This window comes from Orcinus orca, chromosome 5, assembly GCF_937001465.1.
Source record: "Orcinus orca chromosome 5, mOrcOrc1.1, whole genome shotgun sequence".
Taxonomy (NCBI): domain Eukaryota; kingdom Metazoa; phylum Chordata; class Mammalia; order Artiodactyla; family Delphinidae; genus Orcinus; species Orcinus orca.
In genome coordinates this window covers 41,870,717-41,882,822 of record NC_064563.1, presented here as the reverse complement: position 1 = coordinate 41,882,822, position 12,106 = coordinate 41,870,717, and the positions used below count along the sequence as shown (strand labels likewise).

Here is a 12,106-nt window from a genome sequence, read left to right as displayed (position 1 = left end):
AAATAAACTAAACTCATGAGTTAAGAGAAACAGGCTTGATAAAACCAAACCCTATCCCTAACCCTACATATTGGGTTAAGTAAAATATATTAATTAAGATAACTTTTACCTGTTTATTTTTACTCTTCTAATATGGCAATTAAAATTTTTAAAGTGACATATGTGGCTCACATTATACTTCTACTGAACAGCACTGTTATAACCCATATTCTCTGAAAACAAAGAAACGTCAGTAACAAAGATAAATATCTCCATGTAGTTGGAGCTTTTAAAAAATGTGTTTCTGAATAACTCTTGGGTCAAATGAAAAATCATAACTGATACTTCAAAATACTTAGAAATGAACAATAATAAAATTTCTACACATTAAAATTTATGAAATATAGCTAAGCAGAAAAGATAAATAAATTGTGGTATACTTCAGAATATAATACAGATGAAGAAATGAAAGATCTTCAGCTACATGTAACATCATGGACAAAAATCCCAGGGACATAATCTTGAGCACAAAGAATAAATCACTGACTAATATATACAGTATAATTTTATTTCCATGAAGATAAAATATATGCAAAATCTAATTTTTTTTTTAGGAATACAAACATACGTGGTAAAATTATAGAGTGAAGCAAAGGAATAACAAGTGTTTTCTGTAGGTTTTTGCGAATGCTCTTTATCAGTTTGAGGAAGTTCCCATCTCTTCCTAGTTTGCTGAGAACCACAAAATGCAGGTTGGTGGTTACCTCTGAGCAAGGATGCCATGTGGTGGAATAAGGAGAAGCACCAAGGGACTTCAATGTTAATGGTAAGGCTCTTTTTCCTAAACTTAGCGTTCATTATATTGTAGTTCTTCATACTTTATACCTATCTAAACCTTTTATGTAACTACTCAGTATTTATAAAAACAATTAATGATAAAGCCTAAGCATAGAGTAGAATGGGCATCTGGAGAAAAGAGAATTAAAGGGAAAGACCAAGGAGAGGGAAATGGCAAGTGAGCAGCAGGGTGGGGTTTACTGCCCACTATGCACACTATGGACAAGGCAGTACCTGGAGAGACAGAGGTGAATGAGGGCAGGGTCCCTGTCCAAATGGTGCTCAAAAGCCAGCAACGTTGTAAAAGGAACACTTATCTTTTAAAATGTGAGGCGGACCTAGCAGGTTATGATGCTTGCTCAGCAGTCTCTAGGCTGGAGAAAGGAAGCAGAAGGAACAAAGAATGAGGATAGTAAAAGTGGGATTACATTAAAACCTCAATTCTGGGCTTTCCTGGTGGCGCAGTGGTTGGGAGTCAGCCTGCCAATGCAGGGGATATGGGTTTGAGCCCTGGCCCGGGAAGATCCCACATGCCGCGGAGCAACTAAGCCCGTATGCCACAACTGCTGAGCATGCATGCCACAACTACTGAGCCTGCATGCCACAACTACTGAAGCCCACGCGCCTAGAGTCCATGCTCGGCAGCATGAGAGGCCACCGCAATGAGAGGCCCATGCACTGCAGCGAAGAGTAGCCCCCACTCACCGCAACTTGAGAAAGCCCATGCGCAGCAATGAAGACCTAAAGCAGCCAAAAATAAATAAATAAATACATAAAACAAAAAAACACCTCAATTCTGGCTTTCTTCCAAATATTTGCCCATTCCCGTCTCCTTTGCAGACTCATCTTTGCCGTCAATTACATGTTTGGTGTTCCTTAGCACTTTGTTCTGAGGCCTCTTTTTTCTCTCTCTCTACTCTTTTTCTAAGTGATCATACCCATGCCTATGGTTACAATGCAATAGTTGCTGACAACTCCCAGATTTTATCTCCAGCTCACATCTGTTCTCTGAGTATTTGACTCATGTTTCCAACTCTCACCTGACTGCTCTACTTTTATATTTCAGAGTCATCCAAAACTCAACATGTCTGTAATCCCAGAGGCTAACAAGGTCAGTTTATTTTTTGCTCATGATATATGTAATCTGCTGCTTTGCTCTGCATGTTTTGTTCCAGGATGTAGCCCAAGGAACAATTCTTACCTGGGAATGCTGCTTTTGTGATAGAAAAGAAAAATTGCGAAAACATAGGATCTGTTAAAGTTTCTGCTCAGAATCAGTGCATGTCACTCCTCTCCCATTTCAATGGCAAGAACAAATCAAATGGCCAAGTCTGATGTGAATCAGGTGTGGATAGTATAGTCCTCTCACCGGGAGGTGCACAGTAAGTCACCTGGCATCAGGTGGAGTCCATCGCAACTCTGAAATCCTACTGGAAACGACTGTGAGGATTTCTACCCTGGAGGTAGAGAACATTCCTTGCTTAGGCTGTGGTTCTTTCACTTGGGAGTGATTTCTCAAACGATTTTTCTCTGTAGCTCCTGGCTTTCCTCTCTGAGATGTAATTTTTTTTTTTTTCATCCTACAGCCTTGCCACATCAGAAGAGGGTGTTAGAAATTCTGCCCTGTTGAGAGACAGTTTTCTCAACTTCTTTCCTATCCACAGAAGATTTGGAGGAGAAATGGTTCCAAGAGAATTTAAAAAAAAAAACCACAACATTTATTGAGATATAATTGAAAACAGTAAACTACATGTTTAAAGTATACACTTGGATGAGTTTTGACATATGCATAAACATATGTGTGTGAAACCATCACTGCAACCAAAATAATGATATATCCATCATCTCCCAAGGTTTCCCTATGCCCTTTGTTAATCCCTCACTCCTGCCCTCTCGCCCCCAGCAATCAAGAGTTTGCTTTCTGTCATTATACATTAGTTTGCACTTTCAGAATTCTATAAAAATTCTCTATATATCATACAGTATATTCTTTTTTTTGTGTTTGGCATTTTTCATTTAGCATAATTCCTTTTAGATTTGTCCATGTTGTACCATGAATCAATAGTTCATTATTATTATTTTTTGCTGAGTAGTATTTCATCACATGGATATACCACAATTTGTTTATCCATTCACCTGCTGATGGACATTTAGTTTGTTTCACAGGTTTTGGCTATTACAAATATAGCTATTAATATCTGTGTACAAGTATTTGTATGGCTATGTCCCTTCATTTCTCTTAGGTAAATACCTAGGAGTGAAATGGCTAAGTAGCAAGGTAAGTGTATGTTAAACTTTTTAAGAAGCCTCCATACTGTTTTCCAAAGTGTTGTGCTGTTTTACATTCCAACCAGCAGAATATGAGAGTTCCAGTTTCTCCACAACTTGCCAACAATTGGTATGTTCAGGTTTTTTAATTTTAGCCATTCTAAAAGTGTGTGCTTGTGGGACTTCCCAGGCGGTGCAGTGGTTAAGACTCCATGCTTCCACAGCAGGGCGCATGGGCTCCATCCCTCGTCGGGGAACTAAGATCCCACGTGCCGTGAGGTGTGGCCAAAAAAAAAAAATCAATAAAAAAAATAGAAGTGTGTGGTCGTATCTCATTATGGTTTTAATTTGCATTTCCCTAATGACTAATGATGTTGAACATCTTTTTTATGTGCTTCTTGGCCATCTGTATATCTTTGGTGAAGCGCCTGTTCAAATCTTTTGCTCATTTTTTATTGGGTTGTTTATGGTCATCTGAGTTTCTAAAGTTCTTTATATATTCTGAAGACAAGTCCTTTATGACATATATATTGTGCATATCTATGACAATGGCTTGTCTTCATTCGCTCAACAGTGCCTTTTAAAGAACAGAAGTTTTAACTTTGATGAAGTCCAATTTATCAGGGGTTTCTTCTTTTATGGATTGGGCTTTTGGGGTAGAATCTAAGAAATCTTTGCCTAATCCAAGGTCACAAAGATATGTTTCCTGTTTTCTCCTGTAAGTTTTATAATTTTAGGTTTTATATTTAGATCTAGGATCTATTTTGAATTAATCTCTATATATACATTTCACAGTATGAATCAAAGTTCATTTTTTGCATATGGATATACAATTGTTCCAGCACCAATGGTGAAATAAACTATGTGTTCTCCAATGAACTGCTTTGGCACCCATGTAGAAAATCAATTAACCATACATGTGTGCCTATTTCTGGATTCTCTGTCCTGTTCCATTGATCTATTTGTCTATCTTGAGATTAATACCACACTGTCTTGATTACTTGTAGCTTTACAATAAACCTTGAAGTTAGGTAGTGACTTTGATCTTTTGGCTCCTCAAAGCGTTTTCAAAGTTGTTTTGATTATTCTAGGTCCTTTGCATTTCCATATGAATTTTAAAATTAGCTTGTTAATTTGTACAAAAATGTTTGCTGGAGGTTTGATTGTGATTGCATTGGATCTATAAATCAATTTGGGGATAACTGTTAACAATATTGAGGCTTCTGTTCCATGAACTTTGTATATCTCTCCATTTATTTAGATCCTCTTAACTTATCTCAGCAATGTTATGTAGTTTTCAATGTACAGGTCTGGCTCATTATCTGTCAGATTCATTCCTAAGTATTTCATGTGTTTTGAAATATTTTGATAAATATTGCTTTTTAAATTTTGATTGTTCTGTGCAAATATATAGAAATTAATTTGGGTTTTGGATGTTGACTTTTTTTCCTGCAACCTTTTGCCAAACTCACTTATTAGTTCTAGTAACTCCTTTTGTAGATTCCATGGGGTTTTCTATGTTAGTGAGCATATCATCTGTGAATAAAAAAATTTTATTTTTCCTTTCCAGTCTGATGCCTTTTATTTCTTTTTCTTGCCTGACTGTACTCAGTAAAACTTTCAGCACAATGTTGAACAGAACTGATGACAGCAGGTGTTTTTTTCTTGATCTTGATCTTAGGAGGACAGTATGTATTCTCTCACTATTAAGTATGATGTTGTCTGTCAGTTTTCTTAGATGCCCAGTATCAATTTGAACAAGTTTTTCTCTATTTCTACTTTGCTGAGATTTTTTTAAAAATTAGGAATGAATGTTCTGTTTTGCCAACTGCCTGTTTTGTTTCTATTGACATAATCATTGAGTTTTTCTTTTTTACTTTTTGGATAACAATAATCGATTTTTGAATGTTAAACCGATCTTACATTCTTGGGATAAACTCCACACATTCATGATTTCTTTTCTTTTTTATGTTGCTGGATTCAAGTTTCTAAAATTTTGTTTAGAAGTTTTGCATCTGTGCTCATGAGGGATGTCGGTCTGTTAATTTGCTTGTAATGCTTTTGTCAGATTTTGATATCAGGGTAATACTGGCCTCATGAAATAAGTTAAGAACTATTCCTTCCTGTTTCATTTTCTGGAAGAGTTTAAGTAGAATTAATACTATTTCTTCCTTAAATGCTTGATAAAATTCACCAGTGAAATCTTCTGGGCCTGAAGTTTTCTTTGTGGAAAAAATTTAAACTATAAATTCAGGTCATCTATTCATTTTAGTGAAGCTGGGTAGTTTATATTCCAAAAAAATGTATCCATTTTTCAGAGTTGTCAAAATTAATGGCATAGTCAAGCAAATGGCTTTGTGGCACCAGTTTTCCAAGAGCATTGGCTCACTTTGTTTCTCTGTGACATTTTGGTAAGTCTCGCAATATTTCAAAGTTTTCATGATTATTATTTTGTAATGATGATCTGTGATCAGTGATCTTTGATGTTACTTACTGAAGACTCAGATGGTGGGTAGCCTGTTTTAGCAATAAAGTATTTTTGAATTAAAAAAATTAATGGCATAAAGTTGTTTATAATATTCCTCTATTAATGTATTAATATCTGAAGAATGTAATGTCACCACTCTCATTTCTGATGTTGGTAAATTTTTGTCTTCTCTATCTTTTCCTGATGAGTCTGACTTGAGGTTTATTAATGTTATTGATCTCCTCAAAGAAACTGATTGTTTAATTGATATTCTATATTGTTTTACTGTTTTCTCTGTCATTGATTTCTGCTCTGATCTTTATTATTTACTTTCTTATGCTTATCTTGGGTTCTGTTTGCTCTTCTTTTCCTAACTTCTTAAGGCGGAAGCTGACCTTTTTTCTTTTTTCACATAGACATTTATTGCCATAAATTTTCTCCCTGAAGTTTTGCTTTAGAGATGTTCCACACATTTTGATGTCTTCATTCGCATTTAGTTAAAAAATCTTTGTAATTTCCCCTTTGATATTTTCTTTGACCCATATCTCATTTAGAATTGTGTTATAGTTCACAAATATTGGGGGATTTTACAGCTACTTTTCTGTTATTTATTTCTAAGTTAATTACATTGTGACCAGAGAATACACTTTGTATGATTTGAGTCCTTTTAAGTTTTCTTTGGTTTTGTTTTATAGCCAAATTATATGGTCTACCTTGGTGAATATTTTGTATGCTCTTGGAGAAAAAAAATGTGTATTCTGCTGCTGTTGGGTGGAATGTTGTATAAATGTCAATTAGGTTAAGTTGATTGATTGTAAAGTTCAAGTCTTCTATAGCCTTACTAATTTTTCTGTGTACTTGTTTTATCTATTGTTAAGAGAGAGCTATTGACATCTCTAACAATAACTGTGAATTTGTCTACTTCTCCTTGTAGTTCTATCAGTTTTTGCTTCACATATTTTTAAGCTCTGTATTAGAGGCACAAACATTTAGGATTGTCACGTCCTTCTGCTGAACTTGTCTATTTATCATTATGAAATGAATTTATTTATTCCTGGTAATAGTCTTTGTTCTAAAATCTACCTTGCTTGATATTAATAAACACATTCTAGCTTCTTTTGATTAGTGTCAGCATGGTATATCTTTTTCGATTCTTTTACTTTTAGTCTTTTGTATCTTTATTTTTCAAATACATTTCCTGTAGGCAGTATATGGCTGAATCTTACGTTTTTATACAATCTGAAAATCTCTGTCTTTTAATTAGAATGTACAGACAATTTACATTTAATTGAATTGTGATACAGTTAGACTTAAATCCATCATCTTGCCTATTTGCCCCATCTGTTGTTTCCTTGGCCTTCTTTCTCCGCCTTCTTTTGGATTTTGCATATGGCTTATGATTTACTTTCATCTGCTTTGTTGGCATATTAGCTATAACTCTTTGTTTTGTTTATTTAATGGTTGCTCTAGGGTTGATAATAGCTATTTTTAACTTGTCACAGTTGTGGTAGGCTAAATAATTGCCTTCAAAGATATCCATGTCCTAATCCCCAAAGTCTGTAAATATGGCAAAAGGAACTTTGCAGATGTGATTACATTAAGGATCTTGAGATAAGGAGATTATCCTGGTTCACCTGGATGTGCCTTCAGTATAATTATCAAGGTCTTTATGAGAGAGAGGCAAGAAGGTTAATGTGGCGGGGGTGGGGGGGAAGGTGGTGATGTGACAATGGAAGCATAGATTAGATTTATGAGGCCAGGATCCAAGGAATGCCAGCAGCTTCTAAAAGCTGGAAGAAGCAAGGAATGGGTTCTCCCCTGGAGGCTCCAGAAAGAGCCAGCCCTATTGACACCTTGATTTTAGCCCCTTAACACTCATTTGGACTTCTGACCCCCAGAACTGTACAAATTTGTGTTGTTTTAAGCCACTAAGTTTGTGGTAATTGTTATAGCAGAGATAGAAAACGATGCTGGTCTACCGTCAAATGTTATTACACGACTTTCAGGTATAAGAGTAGAATCTTATAATAGTAAACTTGATAAAATAAGGAGCAACAGTCAAGGCAAATAAAGTAGCTCTTCACTTGGTTTTCAAAATACCAGTACCATAGAATGGATGTGGCTCGCTATGTGCTTGTTAGAAGTGGCTAGGCAGCAGAGTCCTGGCAATTTGATCCACTCTATTTCTTAAGCCAGGTTTCCTATTTGAAAAGAGGTCTTACTGATTAGAAAATTCCAATGAGCATTTTCAGATGGGTGCCTGTGAGTACATTAGAAGTTACCTTTACTATAAAATGGATGGTACTGAATATCTGAGATGCTCAAATTTTAGTCTCCCTGGAGACAGTTATAATTTTGATATCAACAAAAGTAGAATCCATTCCATATACATTCCTCTGAGGGACCCAGTACAAAACACTGCTGTTATATGTATCCCTTTAGAATAAAAACTGTGAAAGGCTAGCAGATTATAGAAGCCAAAATATAGTAAGCCAAGGTTCAAACAAGGTTAATGAAGTGATAATCATTCACTGAATTGACAAAGAGTCATAAAGTTCCTTATGACATTTCCACAGAATATAAGGTGTTTTGAGTGAACTGTTATAAAATTTATGAACTTGTGTTTGTGATGATAATTTTGCTTGACATTAAAGCTACAGAAATTAGGACTTTCATATCTCATTGATTCCTGCTGAGCCTCTGTTCTCAGCTCTTCAGTGCAATTCTTTAATGAGACAAGGCAGAAAGACTGATTATAAATGATGTTACAAACACACTGTCCTTGATTACCATGGAATGGGCACTGGGTAATGTATACAGAGATGAGTATATGTGTGAAAAAGATAATCTTGATTCCAAAAATAAAAATCACACTTATATAGTAAACTCAAGAAAGAGCTTGCACATTATTCAGGAATGTAAAACCATCTTAAGACATTGATAAAGAAAAAGCAGTCTTGCCTTGAAAGAAACTATAAAGGATCAACTTTGACTCTAGTGAGCCTTTCTGAGAGAAATTTAGAGGATTTCTAGAAATTAAATATTGTTAGAGGCATATTCATATTTTAAAAAGCTGAAAATGTACACCTGTTTTTGAACATCATACAGATATCCAATTTCCTCTTTACAGCCAGTTCTAGAGGTATTCATGCTTTAGAATAATAAGAAACAACACAGATTCAGGTCCTATATTTGGATTTTAGTAAGAATCTGATAGAGAAGATCATCACTAGAATCCAGGAGTTTGAACTGATTTTTGGCAAGTCAGAAGCTGATTTGCTACCAGACAATGAGAGCTTCTGAGTTTTAAATCCTGTGATCGGTGGTTTAACTGGGATTAAATTCATTCCTACTCATCCATACATCCATCCAGCAAATATCTATTGAGTACCCAACTATGTCTCAGGCACTAGGGATAGTCTCTAGGGATATGGTCATTCTTTCTTGCCACTCATTGGAAATATATTAATGCAATTTCCTAATTTTTAGAAGATCCTGAGTGGTAAATGACTATATAAAGTGACATAATTCACAAGAGGTAAAGCTGGTTCAAGCTTGTACCAGCCTAGGGCTCTCTACCCTGTAATTTCATCAGATTTTTAAAAAAAATAACATTTTTGGAGTTGGCACAATAGGCAAATTAGGATCTACTCACAATTAAGAGTATTTATTTTAAAAAAGCATTAACTTTTAAATTCTTAGACCAAAAAGAAAATGAGAGTCTAATTTCTTACATACATGCAAAAATCTAATTCCCTTAATTGTAGTTAAAAACATAACTGCAAACAAATGTCAAACCATAATGCCAAATGACAGCTTTAAATTCTGTTTCACAAGTTGTTCTTTTAGAGATGTCTTCACACTGTCAATCAAAGAGATAATTTTGATTTTGCCACAACTCCTGCCACTGTTAAAAGCAGTGTCTGTGATATCATAAGAAGTTTGGCAAGTCTCTTGTTCTGAGAGTTGTTGATAGACAGGAAATCAGAGAAAGAGGTATGTCTTGGGAAAAATACCTGATAAGGTTTGTTATTTTAGAATGATATTACTTAGAACACTTCATTTCATAACACTCTAAACTAACAGAATTGCATCCAAAATAAATCACTCCATGGACTCATCTTTACAACTCAAAGAGTAAAGCAGATAACACTGAATTCAACAGATATTTACTGAATATCTACATCACCAATGCAGGGTATAAAAGATATGTTGCTTTAAGAGGTTAGCAACCTAAACGAAGACGAAAGGAAGGAAATTAATACTTTCTGGGCACCTACAACCTACCAGGCATGATACTAGATGCTTTAATCTTCACAAGAAGGTAGTTATTATTAATATGTCCATTTTACAGATAAGGAAAATGACCCTTAAAGTGGTTAAGCCAGTTGTCCAAACTTGACAGTGGATTTAAACCTATGTTTGCCTAACTAAGTCCATTCTTTTTATACTAAGCCACACTACCACGAGGTAACAGAACCCTTGAAACCTTGCTTCCACATCCCTTTTTATATTCTACACTTCTTATTGCTTCTAGCCTTCATGAAAGTATGACAAGCCTCATCAGAGTAACTAAACACCAAGTTTCTCCTCTTATAGAATGTGTTGTGAAATGTTTTTATTCTACTTTTGTTCTGAAGATATAGCTCCCCTTCTGACTTTGCTAAGGCACTAGAGAAAGGAAGACAAAAGTCACCATCTTATATTTATTAAATGAATGGAAGAATCCTGAGAGTGGGGAGGTGGGGTAAGAAGGCAAGAGGAGGGGAAGAGGGGGTACTCTTGGATTTTCTGCTTTCTGCAGGGCTGGGAGTCCCCTGAAGACTCAGTGTTACAACATGATTGAGAAAGAGAAGCTGACAGAACTGATCCCTTCAAGACAAATGCTAAGGGAACTGCGTAAACTGTAGTGGAGGGAACACAGTTTATAAAGCTAGATACAACGGAGCTTGATTTCTGTCTTTGCCAGTTATGTAGCCCTGGGCAAGACATTTAGCCTTGCTTAACCTCAGTTTCTTCAAGTGTAAAATGTGGAAAATGATACCTGCTTCACAAGAGAGGGTCACAGCTCTGTTAGCCAGGGCCTTTGTGCAAATTTGAAAATGGCTTGCCCTCTGGGTTGGGGAACTAGAAAGAGTGCTCCCTCTGGGTGGGGGCCGACCCAGGTCCCCTCATAGAGCTTGGTGAGGAAGGAATGGCATGCTTATGCAAGAAAAATAAGCCCCTTCCTCTGTGGCAAGTGGTGAGGAGAGCAGAGTTCAGGCTGGTTTTCAGGCCCCTGACCCTTTCTGATGAGCACCACACAACGATGCGTCTCACTCAGGGCAGTGTGAAGACAAGATCATGTCCACAGAACCACCAAGAGGGCTCCCCATGACTGTGAAACCTGGGGATGGTGTGTGAGAGAGCTTGAGAGGGACACAGCGGGGAGGAGAGAAGAAAGGAAGCAGGGAGGAAGGGAAGAGAGAGCCTGAAGAAACAGGTATGTTTGACCATGGGGCTGTGTCGTATACAGAATGGGAAATTCCATGAACCTCCTGAAATAATTTGCTAGATTTTATGTACATTTCTCCGAGGTGAGGGTTTAGAGCTGTCAATTAAAAAAGAAAAAACAAAGAGAAAGAGAAGAGGATGAGGAAATTGAAAAAGAAGTTAATGTTGTGGGTGTAGGAGGGGGAATAAAATCCTTCCCTATAGCCTCAAAGGTATGCTTCAGGGGGACGGGGAGCAATTAAGCAAATCTCACTTAAGATAAGTAAAGAGCTAGCTGTTAGAGACAGACAGATAACTGCTTATTTCACAGAACAATTTACACATAAGCCACTTGCCTCCCACTTTGGTCACAATGAAGCTTTTCCTCCAACGACATTCTTCACTAATGTTGTCATGTTACTGGCAAGTAAATCATAATAAGTATTTTTCTATATTTTTTCTTGGAATTTACCAAGATAGGGCCAACACAGCTCTTGGGGAGGAACGCATAGGGTGCGGACTATTACAAACAGCTGTGTGTCTCAGCAGTACAGCTTTAGGCCACACGCTACTGCATAAATGAATTTCTCTGAGCGTTATACGTGGGCAGTCTCCAAGCTTAAACACATATGCCCTTCTAAAATGTATTTGTGAGTTGGTTATAGGAAATTCCCAACACATTTTACTATAGAAATACTTTTCCATAAAAAAGGAATTAGGCCTGCAGGCCAGCCCACAAAACCCTATTTAATCCACAATACTTCTGAAGTGGTATCACAAATTCATAGTTCTGGGTGGAGTTCTGGCCCTGGCCGAAGAGACCCTGTAGCCCAGAAGCATGAGAGCTGAGGGCTCTCCTTACACAGAATTTAAAAAATAGCCACACTTTTCTCTGGCACTGTCCCTGTGCCCTGCCCCGGTCCTCCCCATCCAGCAAGGAGAGCCCTCTCTCCAGGCCCAGTGTGCCTGTGACCAAGCTGGCCAGGCCTTCTCTACCCCCAGCATCCAGGATCCTGAAGGACCTACTTCTCGTCCTTCCAGTGGAGCCTCTTCTCCTAAGAGAGCTTCCTCAGCTGAGTGCGG

General features: G+C 36.9%; 1 protein-coding gene across 5 annotated transcripts in view; it reads right to left on the bottom strand.

Moving 5' to 3' along the window:
• The window catches only part of LEKR1 (leucine, glutamate and lysine rich 1), a 273,093-nt gene that overhangs the window by 46,737 nt on the left and 214,250 nt on the right, over positions 1-12,106 (bottom strand). For 4 of the 5 annotated variants that reach the window (XM_049709738.1, XM_049709736.1, XM_049709739.1 and 1 more), the window contains exon 13: positions 1,522-1,557. The exons of the other annotated variant lie outside the window; for it this stretch is intronic. In XM_049709738.1, the coding sequence (XP_049565695.1) occupies positions 1,522-1,557 (36 nt within the window). The remainder of the gene's footprint in view (positions 1-1,521; positions 1,558-12,106) is intronic. 5 annotated transcript variants of the gene reach the window in all.